A 27,981-nucleotide genomic window follows, 5' to 3' on the forward strand; every position below is an offset into this window, starting at 1 on the left:
GTGAGCACGTCTGCGCACCAGCTTCCCGCGTGTGCACGCCCGCGGCCGCAGCTGATCCGCTGTATGTTCTAGAAGAAGCCTAAGAGTGGGATTCCTGGGGAGTAGGAGCTTCACACCTCTCGCATCATGGTGAGGAAGAACAGTATCCCCAACGGGTGAGTATCCGCCGCGAGCTCCCTGGTGACAACCGGAGTCGCTAGATGAGCGGCCGTTCCCGGGGAGGGGGCGGGATGCTCTCGAGACCCGCCGTCGGAAGCGGCCGCGCGCGCCCTCGAGGTGCACCCCGTCGCCTCTGTCGGGCCTGGGCGCGGAGGGGCGAGCAGGTGGCATTGGCGGGGGGCCCAGCAGGTGGGGCTGGCGGCGCCCGTCACGGCGCTGGGGGTGGGGGAGGGCCAGGAGACATGCCTTCCCTCTTCCACTGCCTCCGGCTTGCCCGGAGGAGAGGGGGTTCTTTGATTTCAGGTGCTTTGGGTGTGGCATCCCAAAGAGCTCCCTAAATATGCAAGGGGTTCTTTTTCTCTCGAGAGGTCGCTGTTACTGTAGCCAATTTGATACTTTTAAAAGTCTTAAAATAGGACATGCTAGGCGTGCTCACTCCCATGTTAATTTTTTTAAATGAATAAATTTCGCATGTGATATTGTGTAAATTTAAGGTGTACAGCTGTTACTTTGATACATTTATATATGTTGTAACAATATTTATCACATGACATAATTATACGATAGTGTTACTATTTATGTTCGTTTTACTGTGCATTAGATCTCTATGGGTACAAATGTGTACCCTTAAACACCATCAATCTTAGCCCCCAGCCCCTGGTAACACAGTTTTACTCTCTATTTTCTACAGGTTTGACTTTTTTTAGATTCCACTCATAAGTGAGTGATTTCATAGAGTACTTACTTTCTCTGTCTGACTTATCTCACTTAGCTTAATGAGTTCACGGTCCACCCATGTTGTCGCAAATGGCAGTATGTCCTCCTTTCTCATGGCTGCATAGTATTCCATTGTGTATATATACCACATCTTTTTACCCATTCACCTGTTGTTGATCAATTTGGGTTGTTTCCATTATGTTGGCTATTGTGAATAATGCTGTGATAAACATGGGAGTGCAGATATCTCCTCAAAATCCTGTTTTTGTTTCCTTTGGGTATATACCCAGGAGTGGAATTGCTGGATCATATGGTAGGTCTATTTTTGCGTGTGTGTGTGTGTGTGGTACGCGGGCCTCTCACTGCTGTGGCCTCTCCCATTGCAGAGCACAGGCTCCGGACACGCAGGCTCAGCGGCCATGGCTCACGGGCCCAGCTGCTCTGCGGCATGTGGGATCTTCCCGGACCAGGGCACAAACCCGTGTCCCCTGCATCGGCAGGCGGACTCTCAACCACTGCACCACCAGGGAAGCCCTGGTAGGTCTATTTTTAATTTGGGAGGAAACCTCCATATTGTTTTCCATAGTGGTTGGACCAATTTAGATCCCCTACAACACTGTATAGGGTTCCCTTTTCACCACATCCTCACCAGCACCTGTTGTCTCCTGTCTTCGTGATGATAGCAGTTCTAACAGGTGTGAGGTGATAGCTCATTGTGGTTTGAATTTGCATTTCTCTAATAATGATGTTGAGCATCTTTTCATGTGCCCGTTGGCTATTTGGATGTCCTCTTTGGAAAAATGTATTTCTGTGGTATCCATTGTAATTTCTCTTCTTTAGTTTCTGATTTTATTTATGAGCCCTCTCTCTTTTTTTCTTAGTGCGTCTGGCTAAAGGTTTGTCAGTTTTGTGTATCTTTTTAAAGAACCAGCTCTTAGTTTCATTGGTCTTTTCTATTGTCTTTTTAGTTTCTATTTAATTTCTCTCTTTTCTTATCTTTATTATTTCCTTCCTTCTACTGACTTTGGGCTTTGTTCGTTCTTTTTTAAATTACTTTAAGTGTAAAGTTAGATTGTTTTTTGAGATTTTTCTTGTTTCTTGAGGTAATCCTGTATTGCTATAAATTTCACTTTTAGAAGTTTAGCTTTTGCTGCATCTCATAGATTTTTGTATGTTATATTTTCATTTTCATTTATCTTCAGGTATTTTAAATTTTCTCCTTTGGTTTCTTTACTGACCCAATAGTTGTTCAGTAGCATGTTGTTCAGTCTCCATATATTTGTGATTTTTCCAGCTTTCTTCTTTAGTTGATTCCTAGCTACATACCACTGTGGTCGGAAAAGATGCTTGATATGATTTCAATCTTCTTAAATTTATTGAGATTTGTCTTGTGTCCCAACCTATGGTCTATGCTTGAGAATGTTCCATGTTCACTTGAGAAGAATGTGTATTCTGCTGCATTTGAATGGAATGTTCTGTACAGATCTGTCAAATTCATTTGTTCTAATATTTTGTTTAAGGCTATAGTTTCCTTGTTGACTTTCTGTCTGGATGATCGATCCATTGACGTAAGTGGGGTGTTAACGTCCCCTACTATTAATGTGTTGCTGTCATGTACTCCCTTTAGGTCTGTTAATAATTGCTTTATTAAAAAAATAATTGGGACTTCCTCGGTGGCAGAGTAGTTAAGCATCCACCTGCCAAAGCAGGGGACGCGGGTTCGAGCCCTGGTCCGGGAAGATCCCACACGCCACGGAGCAACTAAGCCCCGTGCGCCACAACTACTGAGCTTGCACCCTAGAGTCCGCGAGCCACAACTACTGAGCTCATGTACCACAACTACTGAGCCTGTGCACCTAGAGCCTGTGCTCCGCAGCAAGAGAAGCCACCGCAATGAGAAGCCCACGCACCACAACGAAGAGTAGCCCCCACTCGCTGCAACTAGAGAAAGCCCATGTGCAGCAGCAAAGACCCAACACAGCCAAAAAATAAAAAAATAAATAAATTTATTTATTAAAAAAAAATAATTGCTTTATATATTTTGGTCCTCCTATGTTAGGTGCATTTGTATTGATAACTGTTATGTTTTCTTGATGAATTGTTCCCTTTGTGATTATATAATGTCCATTATTGTCTCTTGTTACCTTTTTTGGCTTGAAGTCTATTTTGTCTGATATGAGTATGGCTACACCCACTTTCTTCTGGCTGACGTTTGCTTGGAGTATCATCTTTCATCCCTTACTTTGAGCCAGCATTTGTTTTTAGAAACCCAGAGATGAGTCTCTTGGAGAAAGCATATAGTTGGGTCTTGGGTTTTTGTTTAATACATCCAGCCACTCTGTGTCTTTTGATAGGTGAATTCAATTCATTTACATTTAGGGTAATTATTGATAGAGGAGGACTTAGTCCTGCCACTTTATCTTTTGTTTCCTGGTTGCTCTGTATCTCTATTGTTTATTTTTGTGTGGGTTTCTAACTACCATTTTAGTTTAGTGCTTTTCTATGATATTTTTCTTAGTTTCCTCTTTTTTTTATATTTCATGTCTCTGCTCTAGATTTATGTGCTGTGGTTCCCATGAGGCTTGTATAAAACACCCCATAGATGAAATAGTCCTTTTTCTGCTGATACCATCTTATCTTCATTTGCCTATATGGGTTCTATCCTTTTCCTCTTTCCCTTTTCTGTTTTTGTTGTCTTCAAATTATCCCTTTTTATGTTATGAGCTTGTTGCCAAGTTGAAGTGGCTACAGTTATTTGTACTACTTTTTCCTTTTTAACCTTTATGCTGTAATTAAGTGTTTAAAAACCTATTGTGATATAGAGTTGCAATTTTCTGATATATCCATCTGTTTATCACCTTCCTCAACATTTTGTGTACTTTTGCCTTTTTGTTTCAAGTAGAAGAGCTCCTTTCAACATTTTTTGTAAGGAAGGTCTGGTGTTGAACTCTGTCAGCTTTTGTCTGTCTGGGAAAGGCTTCTTTCTTTTTTTTTTTTGACAGGAAGAATAGCTTTATTGCTTTGCCAAGCAAAGGGGGCCACAGTGGGCTAGTGCCCTCAAAACTCTGTGTCCCCCCTTTACTTCTGATTCATATTGGAAAGATAACTCTGCTGGATAGAGTATTCTTGGGCACATTTGACACATTTTTTAATCTTTCAGTATTTTGAGACTGTCATTCCACTGTCTCCTGGCCTGTAACTTCTGCTACAGATAGCCTAGTTCCTTTGTAGATTACCATCCTTATTCCCTGACTGCCTTTAAAATTCTTTGTCATTGACTTTTGACAGTTTTAATATAATGGAGGTCTTTTTTTTTCTTCTAATTTTTGGCTGCATTGGGTCTTCATTGCTGCATGCAGGCTTTTCTCTAGTTGTGGCAAGCCAGGGCTGCTCTTCGTTGAGGTGCTTGGGCTGCTCATTGTGGTGGCTTCTCTTGTTGTGGAGCATAGGCTCTAGGTGCACGGGCTTCAGTAGTTGTGGCACGTGGGCTCAGTAGTTGTGGCTCTTGGGCTCTAGAGCACAGGCTCAGTAGTTGTGGTGCACGGCCTTAGTTGCTCCGTGGCATGTGGGATCTTCCCAGACCAGGGCTCGAACCCCTGTCCCCTGCATTGGCAGGCAGATTCTTAACCACTGCGCCACCAGGGAAGCCCCCCTTGGGGAAGGTCTTTTTACGTTGAGTTAATAAGGTGTTCTCTTAGCTTCAAGGACATACAGTCCCTTCCCCAAATCTGGGAAGTTCTCAGCTATTATTTCTTTAAATAAACTCTTTGTTCCGTTCTCCCTCTCTTCTTCTGGGATACCCATTATCCTAATGTTGCCCTTCATAATGAAGTCAGATAGCTATTGTAGAATTTCCTCATTTTTTAAGATCTTAGTTCTTTCTCCTCTTCTACCTGTATCATTTCTAGATTTCTTTGATCTCGCTAATTCTGTCTTCCATATAGTCTGATCAATTTCTAGTGCTTTCTAATGCATTTTTCATCTCATTTATTGAGTGTTTCAGCTCCAGAATTTGTTTGGTTCTTTTTTAGTGTTTTAATCTCTTTGATAAAGTATTCCTTCTGGGGACTTCCCTGGTGGCGTAGTGGTTAATTCTCTGTGCTCCCAATGCAGGAGGCCCGGGTTCGATCCCTGGTCAGGGAACTAGATCCCACATGCATGCCGCAACTAAGAGTTTGCATGCCACAAGTAAGGAGCCGGCAAGCCTCAACTAAGACCCAGTGCAACCAAATAAAAATAAATATTAAAATAAAAGTATTCCTTCTGTTCATTATTTTAATTTTTATTTTTTTTGCCAGCACTTAGTACTCAGTCTTTTTTCTTTTATTATTATTGGAGTGTAGATGATTTACAATGTTGTGTTAGTTTCAGGTGTACAACAAAGCAGTTCAGTTATACATATATATGTATGTATTCTTCTTCAGATTTTTTTCCCATATAGGTCATTAAGAGTATTGAGTAGATTTCCCTATGCTGTAGAGTAGGTCCTTGTTGGTTATCTATTTTGTACATAGTGGTGTGTATATGTTCATCCCAAACTCCTAATTTATCCCTCACCCCCTTACCCCTTTGGTAACCATGAGTTTATTTTCTAAGTCTGTGAGTCTGTTTCTGTTTTGTAAATAAGTTCATTTGTTTTTATTCCTGAGCTCATTGAACTGCCTTTCTGAGTTTTCTTGTAGCTTGTTAAGTTTCTTCATGACAGCTATTTTGAATTCTCTATCAGTTAGATCACAATATTCCATGACTTTAAGTTTGTTTCTGGAGAATTGTCATTTTCTTTTTGTAATACTGTTTTACTGTGGTTTTTCATGTTGCTTGATGAGTTGGTCCTCTGCTGGTGCATTTGAAGTAGCAAACACCTTTCTTTTTTAGGTAAAGCTTTTTTTTTTTTTTTTTTTTACTTGATTCTAACGATTCAACAGGTTAGTAATTAGAGGACTTTCTTTTTTCGGTAGGTGGTGCTCTAGTGCAAGTTTTTTGTTTGTCTTACTTGAGCTGCCTCTGGCTATATTTGAGAATCGCCCCCCAGCAGCCTTTGCCAGAGGTGTTGCCTGGTGCCCTTGTTGTCACTGCTTGTGCCTACGTGGTCACTGGTGCCTTGATGCTGCAGATGTCACGGCTGTCACTGGCATCACGCCCTGGGATGTTGGGATAGCAGGGGCCTCTGCTGTGTCCAGGGTCACCTGGATTGTGGGCACCACCTCCACTGTTCACCTGGTTTCACCTCTTCTACATCTTCCATTCCCCCCACCTTTAGATAGACAGATGTGTGAAACTCTCCAGCATCCTGGTGTGTTAAGCAGAGGAACCCTTATTGAGTTACGGATGTTTTACTGGTTGAGGTTGAAGGGGAGAGACAAAGGGAGCATCTCACACCACCATGATGCTGACGTCACCTCCAAGACTTTGTTTACTTTGAGTCTAACAGTTCAAGAGATTGATATTTGGGAGCCTTTCTTTCATTTTCCAGAAGGTGGCGCTGTAGCACAAGTTTTTGGTTTCTCTTAGAGCTGACCTGCTGCTAAGGTTGGGAGCGTGTGCATAAAAAAAAGTTGGCAGGGGCTTCCCTGGTGGCGCAGTGGTTGAGAGTCCGCCTGCCGATGCAGGGGACACGGGTTCGTGCCCTGGTCCGAGAAGATCCCACATGCCGCGGAGCGGCTAGGCCCGTGAGCCATGGCCGCTGAGCCTGCGTGTCCGGAGCCTGTGCTCCGCAACGGGAGAGGCCACAACAGTGAGAGGCCCGCGTACCGCAAAAAAAAAAAAAAAAAAGTTGGCAGAGGGGAAAAAAAGGTGAGGGGATGGCAGCAGAGTGGGGTAGGAGTATGCTTAGCACTTAAGCCTTTGGGGGTTCCCACAGCCCAGTAAGGGGAATCCTCAAGTGGGGATCCACTTTAATTTTTTTTAAAAATCCAATGGAAAAGGGAAAACACACATTCCTCCCCTGTCCCATGTACAGCTGCATTTGTATGTGTCTTTGTCAGCTCAGGTTGCTCTAAAAGAATGCCGTAGACAGGGTGGCTTGACCAACAAATATTTATTTCTCACAGTTAAGAACTCCAGTGCACAGAATCGACAAATCCAGCCCCAAGGATTTCTTTTTGCAGAGTCTTTTTTTTTTTAATTTTATTTATTTATCTTTGGCTGCGTTGGGTCTTCATTGCTGCTTGCAGGCTTTTCTCTAGCTGCGGCAAGCGGGCTTCTCATCGCAGTGGCTTCTCTTGTTATGGAGCACGGGCTCTAGGCGCACAGACTTAAGTAGTTGCGGCTCATGGGCTCAGTAGTTGTGGCTTGTGAGCTCTAGAGGGCAGGCTCAGTAGTTGTGGCGCATGGGCTTAGTTGCTCTGTGGCATGTGGGATCTTCCTGGACCAGGGCTCAAACCCATGTCCCCTGCATTGGCAGGTGGATTCTTATCCACTGTGTCACTGGGGAAGTCCCTATTGAAGTCTAGTTGGTTTACAATGTTATGCCAATCTCTGCTGTGCAGGAAAGTGACTCAGTTATATACCTATATACATTGTTTTTTTTTTTTTTTTTTTTTTTTTTTTTTTGCGGTACGTGGGCCTCTCGCTGTTGTGGCCTCTCCCGTTGCGGAGCACAGGCTCCGGATGTGCAGGCTCAGCGGCCATGGCTCACAGTCCCAGCCACTCTGCGGCATGTGGGATCCTCCCGGACCGGGGCACGAACCCATGTCCCCTGCATCGGCAGGCAGACTCTCAACCACTGCGCCACCAGGGAAGCCCCACATTGTTTTTTTATATTCTTTTCCATTATGGTTTATCACAAGATGTGGAATATAGTTCCCTAGAAATGTTCTAATCTCATTATCTTACATGTAGCTGTCCAGTTTTCCCAGCACCACTTATTGAAGAAACTGTCTTTTTTCTGTTGTATATGGCCTCCTTTGTCATAAATTAATTGACCATAAATGTGCAGGTTTATTTCTGGGCTCTCTATTCTGTTACATTAATCTATGTGTCTGTTTTTGTGCAGGTACCATGCTCTTTTGATTACTGTTGCTTTGTCATATAGTCTGAAGTCTGCAAGGGTTTGTTCTTTTTTCTCCAGCTTAGTTCTTTTTTTTCAAGCTTGCTTTACAAATTCGGGGTCTTTTGTGGTTCCATATGAATTTTAGGGGTGTTTGTTCTAGATCCTGAGAAATGTCATGGGTATTTTGATAGGGATTGCATTAAATCTGTAGATTGCTTTGGGTAGTATGGCCATTTCGACTACTAATACTTCTAATCCAAGAGCATGTGATATCTTTCCATTCTTTCGAAGCATCTTCAGTTTCCTTCATCAGCGTTTTATAGTTTTCAGAGTATAGGTCTTTCACCTCTTTGGCTAATTCATTGATTATTTCACCTCTTTGGCTAATTCATTGATTCTTTCACCTCTTTGGTGAATTCATTTATTAGTTCTAATAGTTTTTGTGTGGAGTCTTTAGGGTTTTCTATATAGAGTATCATGTCATCTGCCTAACATCAACTTCTTGGATTTTTTATTGTTATGGGTTAATAATGGACCATTAAGTATCTGAACTATTTTTTCCAGCTTCCTGTGAATCTATAATGATTTCAAATACATGTTAAAAGGGGGATATAATTGAAGAGAAAAAAATGCAATCTAAAATAGACATGGGGGGACTTCCATGGTGGCTCAGTGGTTAAGAATCCGCCTGCCACTGCAGGGGACATGGGTTCAAGCCCTGCTCCAGGAAGATCCCACATGCTGTGGAGCAACTAAGCCTGTGCACCACAACTACTGAGCCTGCACTCTAGAGCCCACGAGCCACAACTGCTGAGCACGTGCGCCTACAGCCCGTGCTCTGCAACAAGAGAAGCCACCGCAGTGAGAAGCCTGTGCACTGCAACGAAGAGTAGCCCCTGCTCACTGCAACTAGGGAAAGCCCGCGCGCAGCAACGAAGACCCAATGCAGCCAAAAATAAATAAAATAAATAAATTTATATGTTAAAAAAAGGAGTAGAAAGTTAAGAAAGCAAAGATGTTAAAAGGAGGAGATAGTGCAAGTGATGTAGAAATGCGAGTCGGGATGACTAGTCAATCACATAAAAAAAAAAAAAAGTCCTCAAATCATGCAAAACCTTGCCCGCCACCCAAATCTCAAGGTGATCACTGGGTTGTGAGGCCAAGAAGGGGGCTCTTGTCTGGTAGTACACACAGTGCAATGCCCCTGGATGTTGAATGGTCCTGCCGTTTTGCCCCAGAACCCACCCATTTCTCCCCACCACCCATCTTTATCCATCTTATTCTTCTATACTATCCTGTGATGTCATCTCTAGATTTCATGGTCGGGGAGAGGACAAGAGACACTAGACTTCACTCCTGATCTTCTTTGTCACCCAAGTGTGTCACCCAGGGTGTGTCCTGAGTGTGTCAACACAGTAGAAAGTATAGTTCCCCTCCCCTCCCCTGGTGCCATGGCTTCTAGAGACATCAGTGATGACAAAAACCACTTGGTTGGGGAAAAAGCCCTTAGGGTTTGATGGCACCTATTATTCCTGATGCTCTTGAAATCATAAGATATCTGGAGCCACTCCTGGGCACACACCCAGGGAAAACCAGAATTCCAAAAGACGCATCACCCCAGTGTCCACTGCAGCACTGTTTACAAACCGGAATTCCAAAAGATGCATCACCCCAGTGTTCACTGCAGTATTATTTACAATAGCCAGGACATGGAAGCAACCTAAGTGTCCATCAACAGAGGAATGGATAAAGAAGATGTGGTACATATATGCAATGGAATATTACTCAGCCATAAGAAGGAATGAAATCATGCCATTTGCAGAGACATGGATGGACCTAGAGACTGTCATGCAGAGTGAAGTAAGTCAGAAAGAGAAAAACAAATATATTAACACATATAGGTGGTATCTAGAAAAATGGTACAGATGAACCTATTTGCAAAGTAAAAATAGAGACACAGACGTAGAGAACAAATGTATGGACACCAAGGGGAGAAGGAGGGTGGTGGGATGAATTGGGAGATTGGAATTCACCTGTATACACTACTATGTATAAAATAGAGAACTAATGAGAAACTACTGTATAGCACAGAGAACTCTACTCAATACTCTGTGGTGACCTAAATGGGAAGGAAATCCAAAAAGGAGGGGATATGTACACATACAGCTGATTCACTTTGCTGAACAGCAGAAACTAACAACATTATAAAGCAACTATTCTCCAATTAAAAAAAAGATATCTGGAGTCTGGAAATTAAGCCCCTTGAGGGCAGGGACTACATCCTCAGTGTTTAGAAAGTGCCTAGATTTTGGCAAATGTTCAGTAAATACGTGTTGACTGACTGAGTTGAAGCCGTATGTGAAGAGAGTCGTTTGCAAAGATTATTGAAGCTCCAGGAATCACAGTGATTCCCCCAATTCCTTGCCATGTGTTGCAGTCTCCTTCCAAGACCATAACTACCCACATCAACTGAAGAGTGGGGGAAAGAGGTGGGGAGACCCTCACCCTGTGAAAGGGCATCTAGCTGCTGTAAATGTAGTCTTCTGCCCTGAGATATTTCTTTCTGCTCTCATAGGATGGTCTAAATGTATCTCTGACATTACAACTGGCCAGGAGTAATCTCCTTGGTGCCCCAAAGTAAATCTCAAAAATCTAAAATTGAAATTACTATTTACAATAGCCAGGACATGGACGCAACCTAAACGTCCATCAACAGAGGAATGGATAAAGAAGGTGTGGTACATACATACAATGGAATATTACTCAGCCATAAAAGGAACAAAACCGGGTTATTTGTAGAGACGTGGATGGACCTAGAGAGTGTCATACAGAGAAAGAGAAAAACAAATATCATATATTAACACATGTATATGGAATCTAGAAAAATGGTATAGATGACTTTATTTGCAAAGCAGAAATAGATACACAGACATAGAGAACAAATGTATGGATACCAAGGGGGGAAGGTGTGGGGTGGGAGGAATTGGGAGACTGGGATTGACACATATACACTATTGAAGCCAGAAGTAGGGTTGACACATACAAGCCCAGAAGTAGGGTTGCTGGATCCTATGGTGGTTCTAGTTTTAATTTTCTGAGGAACCTCCATACTGTTTCTGATAACAGTTGCCCCAGTTTACATGCCCACCAGCGGTGCATGAGGGTTCCCTTTTCTGCACCTCCACCAACACTATATCTCTTATCTTTGTGTTTTTTTTTTTTTTTTTTTGCCACACTGCTTGGCTTGAGGGATCTTAGTTCCCCAACCAGGGATGGAACCCATGCCCACTGCCCCCTGCCCCCTGCCCCCTGCAGTGGAAGCTCGGAGCCCTAACCACTGTACCACCAGGGAATTCCCCTCTCATGTCTTTCTGATGCCCCTCCACCTCACCCGCCCTCCCAATTCTAACAGGCGTTGAGAAGTTGCAACAGAGACCCTGTGGCCCGCTGAGCCTCTCTGACTTTCTGGCCCTTTACGTAAAAAGATTGCCAACACCTACGAAGATCACTGGATTCACTGTTCACTTATCTTCTTGAGGTTTTCCCAACCCCTACACCCTTCATTCACACTCCACACTTTTCTACCCCAAACTAAGACCTTTTAAATTTCCTAGTATGGCTCAGTGGAAAATCAGGGTCTTGGGAAGCGCACAGACCAGAATTTGAATTCCGCTTCTCCACTGAGTAGCTGAGTGGGCTTGGCGCGTCATGTCAGCTGTCCATCTCAGGCTCCTCAAATGCAGAACGAGGACAAGAACTACTTCTGCAGGATTTTTCTAAGAGATGGAAAATGACTTTAGGTTCGTACAGTGACATGAGATTAGAAACCTTGAATCTGTATCCCTGACCAGTTATGGCATGCGGGTTCAGTAGTTGTGGCGCACAGGCTTAGTTGCTCCGTGGCATGTGGGATCTTCCTAGACCAGGGCTCGAACCCGTGTCCCCTGCATTGGCAGATGGATTCTCAACCACTGCACCACCAGGGAAGCCTCTGACCAGTGTTTTATTCCTTCCTTCTTTACCATAAATTGACAACCATAGATCTCCTGATAATGGAGAAAAGACAGGGGTGTAGACTTTGAATGATTGGGGACCTCAAACTAAAACCCCAAAAGTGTCTGGGAAAATGATCCCAGATCCAGTTTTGCAGCTTTATGTTCAGAAATGGACCAAGCTGTGGTTGCCTTCAAGGGTGGAGGGACGTGGACCAGGATTGTGCTTATGCCTGATATGCTATAATTATAATAGTAGTTATTAAAGTAATAGGTAAATTTTATTGAGTGATTTTTCTTGTGAACTCATCCTTTTTTCTTTTTCCTCCAGTGGAAGAGCTTTTTTTTTTTTTTAAACTCATCTTTTTAATCCCAAAATATTTTAGTACATAGATGTCTTTATTAGATGAGAATCTTTTTAGAAAATATATAACCACCACAGCAGTATCCCACTAGGAAAACCAACAGTACTTCCTTGATACTATCTGGTATTCAGATAGTATTCAAATTTCCCCAATGATCTCAGAAATGTCCAGTTTTTTAAAAAAATCAGGATCCAAGTCTTTAAACTACAAGTTTACAAACTACATTTGATAGATATGCTAATTTAAATAAAAAGAAATTCTCAATCTTTTGTTAAAATGAGAAACCAAGCAAATCACAGGTTTTTATTGTTTTTTCCATCCTTCTTTTGGAAGAAGAGCAAAAATAGTCCTGAGGCTCTGTTGTCTTGATAGGTCTTACTTGTCTTACCATTTAGGAACATAGAAAAATCAACAAGGCAACAAATTATCAAGGAGGAAAACCAATTATAATTACAGGTGTTTCTTGGAAAGTTATTTTCAAAAGATGTGGCAATGATTTTTTTAAGTCTTGAGATTCTTAAGAGACCCTTTTGTTCAAATACCACTTCTGTGTGTGAACTTATTTCAACAGAGAAGAGGACAATTTGGTAAGAGTTATGAATACTCATGTAATTCTCCATATTCCACCAGAAAACAAGATTAATGTTCTTGGGAATGCTTTCAACTTGGCATTTTATCTAACCAGATTCCTTAAATCAGTTTTATGACTCAGAAAGATCTTCATCCTTTGTTTAGGGGTTTTTATGAAGGTTCCATTACATAGACATGATTGATTAAACTATTGGCCATTGGTGATTAACTCAATCTCCAGCCCCTCTCCCCTCTCTGGAAGTTGGGGGTGGTGATGAAAGTTCCACACTTCTAATCAAGACTTGGTCTTTCTGATGACCAGCCCCTAGAGACCCACCAAGAGTGACCTCATGAGAACACAAGGCACTCCCACCACCCTCACTCAGGAAATTACAAGGGTTGTAGGAGCTCTGTGCCAGCAGCCAGGAACAAAGACCAAACAAAGACCTTTTTAGTATAGTATAAGAGTCAAATCTAGACTACAGCTAAGCACTTTTATATTCTGCAGCTCCAATCTGAGGGGGACTGGGCAGAAAGACACCTCATCAGAACCCAGGAAGCAATGAGAAACTGTCTCATGAAAGACTCCAGGGAAGATAAAAAGGTGAGTAGGAGGGAGTTCCCTGGTGGCCTAGTGGTTAGGATTCTGGGCTTTCACTGCTGTGGCCTGCGTCAATCCCTGGTTGGGGAACTGAGCCACGCGGTGCAGCCAAAAAAAAAAGTGAGTGGGAGATGGGAGATAGCAGCTGCTCACAAGCCTCTCATTTTCTCATGTTCCAGGAGGATCATAAGCTTTGTTGTTTTTTTTTTTTAAGCTTTCTGCCAAGACTCAGATTGGCTACAGTTCAAGCCTCTGACTAAATGAATATGTGAAAAGTTTCCAGGATGCCATAGCAGAACCACCCCCTTACCATGGCGTGAACTTTCCATACTTCTTTAGATATAAGCAATGGATACAAGATCTCCAGAAGCATGCTGTTATGAGGCTGTGTCTACCCCGAATTCTTAAGTTGAAGCCCTAACTCTGGATGTGCTGGTATTGTGGGGCCTTTAGGAGGTAATTAGGATGAGGTCATGAGGGTAGAGCCCCCATGATGGGATTAGTGCCCTTGTAATGAGAGTGGTGAGATCTCTCTCTCTCTCTCTCCCTCTTTCTCTCTCTCCCCCTCTCTGCAGCTGTCTGCAAGCCAGGGGAGGGCTGTCACCAAAACCATTCTTTGCACTCTGGTCTCAGACTTCACAGCCTCCAGACTGTGAGTAATAAGTTTCTGTTGTTCAAGCCACCCAGTCTAGGGTATTTTGTTATAAAAGTCCTAATTGACTGAAACAGGTGCACAAAAAGACGGTAACGTTGGGAATTCCCTAGCGGTCCAGTGCTTACGACTCGGGGATTTCACTGCCATGGCCCGGGTTCAATCCCTAGCCACGCAGCAAGGCAAAAAAAAAAAAAAAAAAAAAAAAAAAAAAAGATGGTAACGTTGATTGGCTCTTAGAAGTGCCTGGAGCCAGGCGGGGCAGGGAGCCAATAGTGGAGTCAGCCGGCAGGGGCCGCTGTTCATTCTCTCGCTCAGGTACCCAGACTGATGGATAGACCAGAATCTCTTCTCAAGCATTGCTGGTCACTGTGTCAGGTGGAACAGAGAGCTGGGAACAGAGTGACACTCGCCACTGCCATCCACGACTCATCGTCCAGGACAGACAATAAAGCCCGCGAGTGCCGTCGTATTGGGCCCCTAATGAGGTCAGGGATTTTGGCGCTGAGCAAGGAAAAAGATATGACCACAAGGTGGCAGTAGCACACAAGGAATTTTCTTTGGAGGCTGTTTTGACAGGTTTGCATGTGAGAAGGGTCCTCGTTGCTTGAAACCTGCGAAAGGCAAAGGGCTGGGGGCTGCTACCCAGAAGGGGAGGTGGGCTAGGGAAGAAGAGGGCTATTGAAGAGGAGGCTTCTGGGTCTAGGCGCTGTTGTTCCCCTGCACAGGCAGGGAGCCTCGGGTCAGAGAGCTCCAGCCCACAGCAGCAGTTTGGGGTCTTGTGGTGGTACAGGGTTTACCTATGGCTAGCAGATGCTGGCTGCAATTTCTTGGGGTATGCAAAGCAGGCAGGCTCTAACTAGTTAAAAATCTGCTTATTGGGTCTATATTTTAAAGAATTGCATGTGTAAAAATTTGAGTTTGGCGCCAATGGGCTTTTGAGCTAACGGATCTCAGCCTGCTGTGAGGAAGTACACGCATATACAGAGGCCTTCTTTGGCTCATTTATATACTAGTGCCCCAAATGGGGATCATTTGGAGATCCTTGGTGTTGGGTCAAAAGGCAGGCCACCCCAAAATGTGCTTCAATGGCATATTGATTGTTTTGAATTAAAGTTACTACCCAAGCCCAAACTTTACATTAAATTCCTTACTAATTAAGCATCCACATCTAAGTTTTTTGTCCTGTCAAATCCTCACAAATTTATTGTTTGTGTAAAACTATATAAAAGCTGCCTGCTTTTGTTCACTCTCTGAGCATCATTTTATTTTAATTTTTTAAATTTATTTATTTGGCTACCCGGGGTCTTAGTTGCAGCATGCGGGATCTTCATTGTGGCATGCATGTGGGATCTAGTTCCCTGACCAGGGATCGAACCCGGGCTCCCTGCATTGGGATCGAGGAGTCTTAACCACTGGACCACCAGGGAAGTCCTTGGGTTTTTTTGTTTTTGTTTTTAAGTATAGTTGATTTACAATGTTGTGTTAGTTTCAGGTATACAGCAAAGTGATTCAGTTATACATATACATATATCCATTCTTTTTCCGATTCTCTTCCCATATATGTTGTTACAGAATATTGAGTTCCCTGTGCTATACAGTAGGTCCTGGTTGGTTACCTGTCTTACTGTTAGTCTGTCTTGTGTCAATGTTATAATTAGTCCAGCCACAAGAACTCAAGGGGTAGAGGGGGAAGTTTCCCCCTCCCCAGCACTGGCAAACAACAGAAGTGACTACCACGTTGTCTTTCTAAGAAAGGAGCATGCTGATTTTTTTTTAATTGAAGTATAGTTGATTTATCATGTCGTGTTCATTTCTGCTGTACAGCAAAGTGACTCAGTTATACATATATATACATTCTTTGTCATATTCTTTTCCATTATGGTTTATCATAGGGTATTGAATATAGTTCCCTATGCTATACAGTAGGACCTTGTTGTTTATCCATTCTATATATAATAGTTTGCATCTGCTAATCCCAAACTCCCAGTCTATCCCTCCCCCACCCCCTTCCCCGTGGCAACTGCAAGTCTGTTCTCTATGTCTGTGAACCTGTTTCTGTTTTGTAAATAAGTTCATTTGTATCATATTTTAGATTCCATATAAGTGATATCATAAGGTATTTGTCTTTCTCTTTCTAACTTACTTCACTTAGTATGATAATCTCTAGGTCCATTCATGTTGCTGAAAATGGCATTATTTCATTCTTTTTAATGGCTGAGTAATATGCCATTGTATATATACACCACATCTTCTTTACCCATTCATCTGTTGATGGACATTTAGGTGGCTTCCATGTCCTGGCTACTGTAAATAGTGCTGCTGTGAACATAAGGGAGGGGCATGCTGATTTTAATGGGACTTATTTGGGAAGTGTTCACAATGTTTTATTCCCGTATTTCCCTTGGAGAGAAGGAAAATAAATAAATATTTAATGCATGATAAGGAAGATGCAGGCTTAGAAAGAGAAGTTCATCTAAGAACTTTTCTAGAAAATCCTTCCTAGATTCTAATCTCCCTGACAGCCAGGGCCATGTTTGTCAGATCTCCCTTTGAATAACAAACTTATTATTATAACTTACAAAGTCGAGCATAGGTCAGCTTGACACTCCAGCTTTACCTCTACTACATTTTCTCTCATCCTTATGCTATCTGTTTCAGCCACATTGACCATCTTTCTGGTGCAGCCCTATTATGTGCCTGTAGTGAGTTCAGGGATTTCAGTGCTGAGCAAGGAAAAAGATGTGACCACAAGGTGGCAGTAGGACAGGACTTTCAGTCCCTCACCACACTCACCTGGCTTCCTCCACAGGACCTTTGCACATGCTGTTCCCTCTGCTTAGAACACCCTTCCAGACCCCTAGTTAACATCTGCTCGTCTTTCAGATCTCACATCCCTTCTTCAGAGATCTCAATGATGGGATCAAATCTTCCTTTCGAAACTCCCTCTTCTTTTTGCTATAGTTGTAATGGTGGAGATGGCTAACGGTTTCCCAGCAGCCAAATTTCCCTTCCTCCTTTAAGTAACAGAAACCCCCTCCCATTTTTAGAAGGGCACTCTCTAGAGCCTGTATGCCCCCCCCTCCCCAGACACTTTTGCAGCTAGACCTGGCCTGTAAGTTCTGGTCAGAGACATGTTCAAAATCTGGGTGCTGCTCTTAAAAATAATTGTATGAGCCCTCTCTCTCTCTCTCTCTCTCTCTCTCTCTCTCTCTCTCTCTCTCTCTCTTTCCTTCCCTCCCTCCCTCTTCCTTTCCTGCTGGCTCTGAACCACATATGAAAGCTACATGTTGATAAAAGCAAAGCTGTTGATAAACAGCTCTAGACTGTTCAATTATATACTGTTAAGCGAGAGAGAAAAAAATTATAGGTAGTTTTTTCTTGGGGGTTTGTCACGGCAGCTTAAAGTGCCCCCTAATCAAGACGGTGAGTATAAATTTCTCTGTGAGCTTCAAGAGAGCAGAGTTCATGTCTGCTATTACTCCCCATGTAATTCCAGCACCTAGCACAGTGCCTTGCCCATGGTGGCCATTAGATAAATGTGCAATAAGCAGATGAATGAGATCTTGGGGGAAGCAAGCACGGGGACAAAAGTAGACAAAAGTAGCTAATAGCGTTCATTTTTCTATTGCTGTGGTAACAAACTCTCACAAACTAAGTGGCGTTAAGGCAACATAAATGTTTTATTTTTCCGCTCAGGAGGTCAGAAGTCCAAAACAGGTCGGCAGGCTGTGTTGCTTCTGGAGTCTCTAGCGGAGAATCCAATTCCCTGTCTTTTCCGGCTTCTAGAGGGCCCTGCATCCCCTGGCTTGTGGTCCTGCATCACGCTGACCTCTGCTTCCATCTTCACGTCGCCTTCTCAGACTCTGACCCCCTTGCCTTAAAATGATTGTTGAATCCACCCAAATTATCCAGGATAATCTCCCCATATCATGATTCCTAATTAAATCACACCTGTTAAGTCCCGTTTGCCATGTGTACCATATTCACAGGTTCCGGGAACCGGGATACCAGATGTTTGGGGGACCATTATTCTGCCCACCATAAAAGGGTACACATATGGAGCCTGCTTGTGTAGCCCTCAGCGTGGAGAGTCATCCAGTCAGAACGTGCATGTTTCCTGAGACCGCCTATGTGCCAGGCCCTGGAGATGTGGAGATAAAATGACCTGGTCCCTCTTGGCAGGAGCGTGTGGTCTAGTCTGGGAGAGAGAGTTAATACATAACATGATAAATAATCACGGTATATGGGCTTCCCTGGTGGCGCAGTGGTTGAGAGTCCACCTGCCGATGCAGGGGACACGGGTTCGTGCCCCGGTCCGGGAAGATCCCACATGCCGCGGAGCGGCTGGGCCCGTGAGCCATGGCCGCTGAGCCTGCGCGTCCGGAGCCTGTGCTCCGCAACGGGAGAGGCCACAGCAGTGAGGGGCCCGTGTACCGCAAAAAAAAAAAAAAAAAAGTGAAAGTGGGGAGGAGACTAAGGCCAATAAAATCTAGAAGTCTTTTTTTTTTTTAATTTTATCTATTTTTGGCTGTCTTGGGTCTTCGTTGCTGCGTGCAGATTTTCTCTAGGTGTGGCTACTCTTTGTTGTGGTGCATGGGCTTAGAAGTCTTGACTCAACAAACTGGAAGAGATTGTTGTTGGTTTTAGGAGACAGCCACAGGGGAGGGGGAGGGCAGTCTAACCACAGACTCTGAAGTTCCAGGTTAAACACCTGTATGTGTCTCGGAGGGCTGTTGGTGATGATGAGGAATAACATATGTGGATCATCTGGTAGAAAGAAGTTAATAGTAGAAACGGAAATTAGTGTTGTGACTATTATTCACTCAATAAGCATTTATTATTTTAACTGAAGTATAGTTAATTTACAATGTTGTGTTAGTTTCAGGTGTACAGCAAAGCGATTCAGATATATATATCTGAATACATATATATGTATTCTTTTTCAGATTCTTTTCCCTTATAGGTTATTATTGATATTGAGTATAGTTCCCTGTGCAATACAGTAGGTTCCTGTTGTTTACCTACTTTATATATAGCAGCGCGTATATGTTAATCCCAAACTCCTAATTTATCTCCCCTACTCACCACTGCTGTCCTCTTTGGCAACCATAAGTTTGTCTTCTATGTCTGTGAGTCTATTTCTGTTTTGTAAATAAGTTCATTTGTATCATATTTTAGATTCCACATATAAGTGGTATCATAAATATTTGTCTTTGTCTGACTTATTTCACTTAGTATAATAATCTCTAGGTCCATCTATGTTGCATCAAATGGCATTATTTCATTCTTTTTTATGGCTGAGTAATATTCCATTGTATATATACACCACATCTTCTTGATCCATTCATCTGTCGATGGGCATTTAGGTTGCTTCCATGGCTATTGTAAATAATGGCTATTGGCTGTTGTAAATAATGCTGCTATGAACATTGGGGTGCAAGGATCTTTTCAAATTAGAGTTTTCTCTGGATATATGCCCAGGAGTGGGATTGCAGGATTATATGGTAACTCTATTTTTTAGTTTTTTAAAGGAACCTCCATACCGTTCTCCATAGTGGCTGCACCAATTTACTTTCCCACCAACAGGGTAGGAGGGTTCCCTTTTCTCCACACCCTCTCCAGCATTTATTCTTTGTAGCTTTTTTTGACGATGGCCATTCTGACCAGTGTGAGGCGATACCTCACTGTGGCATTGATTTGCGTTTCTCTAATAATTAGTGATGTTGAACATCTTTTCATGTGCCTGTTGGCCATCTGTATGTCTTCTCTGGAGAAATGTCTATTTAGGTCTCTGCCCTCAATAACCTTTTATTGAATACTTGGTGTCTGTGAAGCCTTGTGCTAGTTGCTGGGTTATCTACTACTTTTGGGTATACTGGATAGATAAATGCATGAGTAGGTTGGTAGATGTGGAGTAAGTAAGTGGGTGAGTAGATTAATAAATTGATTAATGAAGGGAGGAATGAATGAATGGATGTAAGAATGAGTGATGCTAAGGGCAAGTGAAAGAACAGATATGTGCAAACGAGAACCAGTGAACAGAGGATGGAGGAAGAGATGGAAATAAGGATAAGAATCAATGAACGGGGCTTCCCTGGTGGTCCAGTGGCTAAGACTCCACACTCTCAAAGCAGGGGGCCCGGGTTCAATCCCTGGTCAGGGAACTAGATCCCACATGCCACAACTAAGAGTTTGCATGCCGCAACTAAAGATCCCCACATGCCACAACTAAGACCTGGCGCAGCCAAATAAATAAATATTTTTAAAAAAAATTGTATGTGCCATTAGAAAAAGAAAGAATCACTGAACGAATGGATGGATGACAGAGCGAATGCATGAGTAGGTAGATGAATGGTTGGATGAGTGAATTGACGGAGCCCAGTTGAAGAGCAAACTCACCATGAGCCTCCCTGGTGATCCACTGACTCTCCGTATGACTTAGGGGGACCTTCACGTTACCTATATCTATTCCACCTGTTTCCTCTCTGTAAAACGGGCAGATTGGATCTGATGACTCTGCAGCCCCATCGAGGTCTAGTTCTCTCCTTCAAACCTTGATCTCCCACAACCTCGATGCCCCATGTGCCAGGGGGATTGCCCTGGAAGTGTTCTGCTAGGGTTCCACATTGCTACTAAGAACAAACCCAGAAAGTTCCACTCAGAGTCTCTCCTCCTAGCTCTTCAGCAAGTCAATGCATGCAGGCAGCTAATTTGACTTCACAACTCAGTTCTGCTTCATCTCACAGTGAAGTACCCTAATACACCCCCTAAGAGAATTGGGTGTTGAAATAACGCCGTTTTATATTGTTTACCCACAACTTAAATTTCCCAGTCTTTCTACAGGATCTGGTTTAGGTCAGTTTCTGAAACAAAAGAACACATCAAGAAATACTGCTTATGGGCTTCCTTGGTGGCACAGTGGTTAAGAGTCCACCTGCCAATTCAGGGGACATGGGTTTGATCCCGGGTCCGGGAAGATCCCGGACATGCCACGGAGCAACAAAGCCTGTGCACCACAACTACTGAGACTGCGCTCTAGAGCCCGTGAGCCACAACTACTGAGCCCACGTGCCACAATTACTGAAGCCCTCGTGCACAGACCCCGTGCTCCGTAACAAGAGAAGCCACCACAATGAGAAGCCCGCGCACCGCAACGAAGAGTAGCCCCCACTTGCACCAACTAGAGAAAGCCCGCATGCAGCAACAAAGACCCAACGCAGCCAAAAATAAATAAGTAAAATAAATAAATAAATTTTTTAAAAAGATACTTATCTTTCCTCAAATCGTGTGTGTGTGTGTGTGTGTGTGTGTGTGTATGTGTTAGGCATGGGGATCCTTACATCAATGAAGGGAATCATGGCCAGCATTTTTAATAAACTGGGATATGTCAGTGCCTCCATGCAATAGAAGTAAATATTGCTTTGTGGAACTTGAATTTTAGTTTATAGATATAAAAATGGATAAGTGTACAGGGTTGAGATACAAACTGTGCTTCTTAATCTATGTCCTCTCCCCAAAAGGGGGGGATGAGGGGAGTTAAAGCAGCTGATCTGAGGTTTTGCCATCTTTCTCCATGTGTTGGGGACAAGTTATCTCTTTAATTCTCTTTAGAACTGAGATGGTGGATTTTAAAAAAATATTTATTTATTTATTAATTATTTTTGGCTGCATTGGGTCTTAGATGCGGCACGCAGGATCTTTCATTGCGGCGTGCAGGCTCTTCTTCAGCTGTGGTGTGGGCTTAGTGCCCTGGGGCACGTGGGATCTTAGTTCCCTGATCAGGGATCCAACCCGCGCACCCGCCATTGGAAGGAGGATTCTTAATCACTGGACCACCAGGGAAGTCCCAAGATGGTAGATATTTTTAGTTTCTCCTTTGAAAGGTGAAAACTCAGAAGACTCTGTAGGTTGCTCAAGGCTACCCACCTAATGAGTGGTGGGGCTGGGACTGTCCAAAAAAAAAACAAAAACGGAAGTCATCCTCTTCTCCATAAACTGGGAAGAGAGGAAGGAGAAGTTGGAGATTTTAATAAAAACAGAAGAGGATGTGTGCTCCACCAAAATTAGGCATAAATCAAGAACACATGAGTGAGTGGTAAGACTTGCTTAGAGACGGAAAATGTGTGTATGAGCATGAGAAAGGCATCAAGATTAGCCAGATAAAATTAGAAGTTAAACTAATAAATTCAAGAGAAAATTGTGCAAGTAGCCAGGGCTTCCAGAAGGAAGATTTTAGGGTCTAGGTCAAAGGTCTACTGCACACACTCCACTTGCTGTTGCCTTGGCAACAGACCCCCCTTAAAGATAATGGCGGTTCTGGGGCTTCCCTGGTGGCGCAGTGGTTGAGAGTCCGCCTGCCGATGCAGGGGACACGGGTTCGTGCCCCGGTCCGGGAACATCCCACATGCCGCGCGGAGCGGCTGGGCCCGTGAGCCATGGCCGCTGAGCCTGCGCGTCCGGAGTCTGTGCTCCGCAACGGGAGAGGCCACAACAGTGAGAGGCCCCGTGTATCGCAAAAAAAAAAAAAAAAAAAAGATAATGGCGGTTCAAGGAAAACAGCTGTGAGCAAATGAAGCTGTAATTGGAGAAGAAATTCTATGGTGGTCTTATCTTGGTCTGCCTCTGGGGAGGGTCTGAGTAGGAATTCGGAAGAGGTTTGTTTGGCAACCAAGAGTGATGTCATGAAGGGAATGACGGTGAGTTGCGTACAAGGTGAGCTGGAGCATGAACAACTGGAAAACTACAACTAGAATTTCACTTGGGTTCTGTGAGTCGGATAGAAATAGCTTTTATACAGTAGCTAACATTTAATGAACATTTTCTGTGAGCCAGTCATTGTTTTAAACCCTTCGTATGCATTGTCCACTTAACCCTAATGAAGTGGGTATTTCCAGTGCTCCCATCTTACAGCCAGGGCAACCGAGGCTGGGGAAGGGTCGCTTTCCTAATATCCCACAGGGATATTAGGATATTAGCAGCGGCACTGGGATTCCAACTCAGGTCTTGCTGGCGAGGAAGGCTTAACCACACTGATGGTGCCTCCCGCTGATCCGGGAGGTCCTGGAGAAATGACCCCAAAGGAAGATCCAGGGCGTGGTGCAAAGGTTATTGTTACTCGGGAAGCTGGGCTCAGCGAGGAGGGCTGTGGGTCTCCTGGAAGGGCGGTCCAACCCAAGGGATTCCAGCTTCTTCACCATCCTCTCTGGGAAGTCTTCTCTGTCCTCTGAGGCTCAGGCCCAGATGATACCAGGGGCGCGATTCTGGCTGCGCCGGTCGAGAATGACCAGCGTGCCCAGAGACATGAGGACCAGGCCCGCCAGCCCCAGGCGGACGAGGTTGCCCTGGGTGTAGCCCAAGGAGCCCGAGCCTGCGGGGCCAGCAAGGGAGAGAGGCGGTGAGCTTCCGAGCCACAGGTTCGGCCCACCCTCTGGCTCCCTAACCTCCAGAGTGGAGTTGGGACGCAAATCCCGGTCTCAAACTTGAGGGGGGTCGATGGGAGCAGGGGCCCCGGACCGCTGCGTCTGAGGGAGGAGCGGCTGGGGCCCCGGACCCCTGGGTCTGAGGGGGAGGGGCTGGGGGCCTGGATCCCTGGGTCTGAGGGGGGAGGGGTTGGGGGCCTGGACCCCTGGGTCTGAGGGGGGAGGGGCTGGGGGCCTGGAACCCTGGGCCTGAGGGAGGAGGGGCTGGGGGTCTGGACCCCTGCGTCTGGGGGCAGAGGGCTGGGGCCCCTCACCGGCCGCGCTGATGACCAGCGGCTCGCTGCGCTGGGACAGCACGTAGGGGGCGGAGGGCGTGTGGTAGTAGCAGCTGTATGTACCGGGCGCGCGGGCGCCGAGCAGCGGGAAGTCCGCCCAGGGCTGCGCCGAGTCGCGGTACTGCAGCGGGGCCGCCACGCCCTCGCGGTACAGCGCGAAGCTCATGCCCCCCAGGCGGCCGGCGCAGCGCAGGCTCACGTTGGCCCCAGGTGCCACCACCGGCCCGGGCAGCGCCACCAGCGACGGACGCGGCAGCTCGTCTGCGGGGGAGGAGGACCGGGACTGGGGGGCTAGGTTCTCTCACCCCTCCCCGCTCCCCCCAACTCTTCCCGCTTCATCCTCTCTCCCCTCCTCCCCACTCTTCCTACCCCCCGTTTTCTCTCCCCTCCTCCTCCCTCCTTCCTCTTTTCCGCTCTCCTTTCCTGCCTCCCTCTCCCCCGCTCCTAGTCTCTCAGCCTCTGTCTCCCCCTGCACTTCTCTCTCCTCTTGTCCTGGCCAGTGTCTCGACGTCTCTCCCTTCTCTGTGGGTCTCCCTCAGCTTCTCTGTGCCCTTGTGCCTCTGCGTCTCTGTCTCCCTCCCTGTATGTCGCTTTTTCCCACTGTGCCGGTGCCTCACTAAAATTCTCTGTTTTTAACGTCCCACTCGTTAGTGTTTCACTCCCCCGGGTCACAGAGGTTGCGCCTCTCCCAGGGTTTCTCAACCTTAGCACTAGTGACTTTTTATTTTAGATCTTAGTTCCCCGACCAAGGATTGAACCCGCGCCCTTGGCAGTGAAAGCGCGGAGTCCTAACCACTGGACGGCCAGGGAATTTCCACTAGTGACATTTTTGGATAGATCTGGATAATTCTTTGGGCGTGGGGTGTTAGGGGTTGTACTGTCCTGTACACTGTAGGATGGCTACCCATGGGATGGCAGTAGCAAACCCTTCCCCGGTCGTGACAAGCAAAAATGTCTCCAGATGTTGCCAAACTGGGGGTGGGGGTGGGGGAGGTAAAATCGCCCCTGGTTGAGAATCACCGCTGTTTCTCTGGTGTGTTTTTTTTCTCTCTCTCTGTCTCTCCTCCCCCTCCCTCATCCCACCTGTGTCCCTTCTCCACAGCCCCCTCCCCCAGGCTCTCACCTGTCACCAGGAGTTCCAGGGCATCACTGGGGTGGGACCAGACGCCTGGTCCCCAGTCTAGCCTCTGGTAGCAGCAGCGGTAATTGCCCCCCTGGTCTGGGGTCACCTCCTCCAGGAAGAACTCCGCCAGCTCCGCAGATACATCCCGGTACAGCACAGGAGCAACCTCTCCAGACTTGAAGAGTGCAAACCTCCAGGTGGGCTGGGGTGCCCGGCACCTCAAAGTGACGTTGACCCCGGGTGTCACAACTGCAGCTGGCTGAGCCCCCAGCCATGGCTTAGGGTATGAGGCTGGGGGGACTGAACAAACGGGGCTGCCTGGGTCCTCAGGCTTCCTAGGAGCCCAAGGAAATGAGGGGGCAGCTGGGGTAGGAGGAGAATCTCCTTGAGAATCACTGGCCCTTTCTCAGCCTCAGTTCCCTGCTTGTAAAATAGGGGAGACGTTGGACCCCAACCAAGGCTTGTCAAAATTAGCTGCAAATCAGAGGAGCAGGGCATCAACTCCTGACCTTTACTCCATGGTTTTAAACATCACTTCAGGGGATTGGGTCCCAGAACTCTGTGATTTCAAATTGCCCTCCAGAACATTTGTACCATATTTGATATATTTCAATAGTTGCCAAAACTTGCTATCTATTTGGGGGAAAAACTGTTGGATCCCTACCTCACACCATTCCCCAAAACTAATTGCAGATTAATGTAAAGAACTACATGTGTTTAAAAAAAACTATAAAAAGTATTAGCAGAAAATAGGGGAAAATATATTTGTCTTGGGGATAGAGAAGGCTGTCTTAAAATAGAAAATGAAAAACTCAGAATGGACAAGGGTAATTAAGTTGACAGCTTCAACATTTTAAAGCTGTGTATGAGAAAAGACATATAAATGAAGCTAGAAGACAAGTGACAGCACTGGCAGAAATGGCTTATTCATAAATCACATAGGTTATGAGTGTAGAAAGAAATCCTACAGCCAGTTCAACTGAAAGTTGGGCAAAACATATGAATAGGCAATTCACAGAAGAGGAAGTCCAACTGACCAAAACACATTTGGGGGCTATGTGAAAGTTGTCCAACCTTAGTGATATTATTTTTAAAAACTAAAACAATAGTAAGACATTTTTGCCTCTCAGGTTGACAAAAATTTAAATAATGGTTAACATTGTGTTTGGGTGAATATGTAGTAAAAGAGGCACGTAGGTGCACTCAGTTGCACCTTTTGAGAAGTCATTTTGTCAGTTTCTATCAAGACACACAAAGGGCATGACCAACCACCCAATAAGTCCACCCTAGACAAATGCACTTACATGGGCACAAAAAGCTTATACAGAAACGCTCACTGCAGCAATGATTGTGAGGGGAAAAGTTGGAAACAACCTAAATATGCATCAAGAGGACCAAGTAAACTAGAATCCAGCTGTACAATGGCAAATGCTAGAGAGCATTTTTAAAAAAGAGAGAAAAAGGTAGAGCTAGCTATAATGACATGGAAATGTCTCCAAGAGAGATTGCAAAGTGAAAAATGTACGATGCAGAACAATGTGAGTCACGAAATATCAATTTTGCTTTGGGAGAAAAAGAAGTACAAAAATACATGCGTGTGTTTGAAAGCATGGAAATTTTTTCTAAGGATTCAGAGATTATTTAAGGAAGATGAGCCAGGGGAAGAAGGAGGTTGTCATGTCCCTTGATAATAATTTTTAAAACCATGAATATATGTTAGCTTTAACATTTAAAAAATAATTAAAATAAATTGATAGCTAAGGTATTAATGGTTCTCCAGGTGATTCTTATTTGAAGTTGGAGTGTAATGGAGGGAAATTGAGAGGAGGAAGAGGTCTCACCCATCAGAAACCCTGGAAAGAAACCCAGGGCTGGAGGGTTTCTCTCAGGGTGGAGGACCCTACTTTCCAAAGGGGAATAATAGGCATTGCCAGAGATCCTATTTCTTGAGCCCTGCACTTTGCCAAGCTCTGAGCCGAGGGTTTTATGCATGTGATTTTATTAAATCCTCACAACAGCCCATTTTACAGAGAAATAAACTGAGTCTTAGCATTCAGTGGTTTGTTCAAGGTCATAAATGAATACGATGGCGAAACTGGGGTTCCAGCTTAGGTCTCTTTAACTCCAAAGTTCATGATCTTCACTACTTACCTATACTGGTCACTAAAATGAATGAGGAAGGAAGGAGGGAAAGAAATAAAGGAAGGGGGAGGGAAGTAAGGAAATCTGGGGGGAGGGGAGGCACCAAAATAAAATCTGAGTAGTTGGAAATGGGGTGTCAGCAACACACAGGAGAATGGGTGTGGAGTGTGACTCACCAGTTGGAGTGATGTCTGCGTGACACACCAGCCCTATAGAAGGTCGAAGGGGCTTGGTCTTCTCAAAGCCTTCGGCTACTCCCGGCCCCACCTCATTGGGCACCCAGGAATCTAAGTCCCCAGGCCCTCTATCCTCTGGGAAACAGAAATCTTGCCCATACTTCCTCCTCAGTAGCCATAAATTCAGGCTTCCAGTCCCCACTTATTTAAGAGCCCAAAAGTCTGGACCCAAGCCCCTCTTGCCTCTACACCCAAGAGTTCAGGCCCTTGGATTCCACCGTTTCCAGGAGACAATAATCTGAGCCTCCAGTTTCTCCTCTCTGGGCTGCAGGAGTCTGGGCCCCCAGTTTCCTTCTTTCCCAGGTGTCTTGGCTTCTCCATCTCCCTCCCACATCAAGATCTAGAACTATAGGTTCTCTGTCTCCAGGAATTCAGATCTCTAGCCCTCTCCTGCTTCAAGATGTAGAGAATCCTGCCCCCAACTTCCTCCTCTTCCAGGAATTCAGGACCCCTGGGTCCTCTTGCCTTAGGACCCAGGGGTCTGAGCCCCAGTCCTGTTATTCTGGCCTAGGATTCCAAACCCTCAGCTCGGGCCTCCTGATCACCCTGCACCTGCCCTCAGGGAGACCCCAGCCCAGCCAGGGGCCCAGGGAGAAGGGGGTGGGGTGTCTCACAGAGAGTCAGCAGCTGCAGATTCATCACCAGGGCCATGGTGGGCAGTTCTCGGCTGGAGCAG

The 27,981-nt window shown here is 45.0% G+C and overlaps 1 protein-coding gene across 1 annotated transcript; it reads right to left on the reverse strand.

The window, feature by feature from the left end:
• Positions 1–110: 110 nt before the first annotated feature.
• On the reverse strand, positions 111–27,956 carry OSCAR (osteoclast associated Ig-like receptor; the record flags this gene model as incomplete). The annotated part of the gene is given in 7 exon segments (XM_079724141.1): positions 111–375; positions 23,245–23,297; positions 23,299–23,417; positions 23,784–24,065; positions 24,928–25,227; positions 27,246–27,278; positions 27,920–27,956. Coding segments are annotated over 7 exon segments (1,089 nt in total).
• Positions 27,957–27,981: the final 25 nt, after the last annotated feature.

Source organism: Hyperoodon ampullatus (assembly GCF_949752795.1).
Source record: "Hyperoodon ampullatus genome assembly, chromosome: 18".
NCBI lineage: Eukaryota > Metazoa > Chordata > Mammalia > Artiodactyla > Ziphiidae > Hyperoodon > Hyperoodon ampullatus.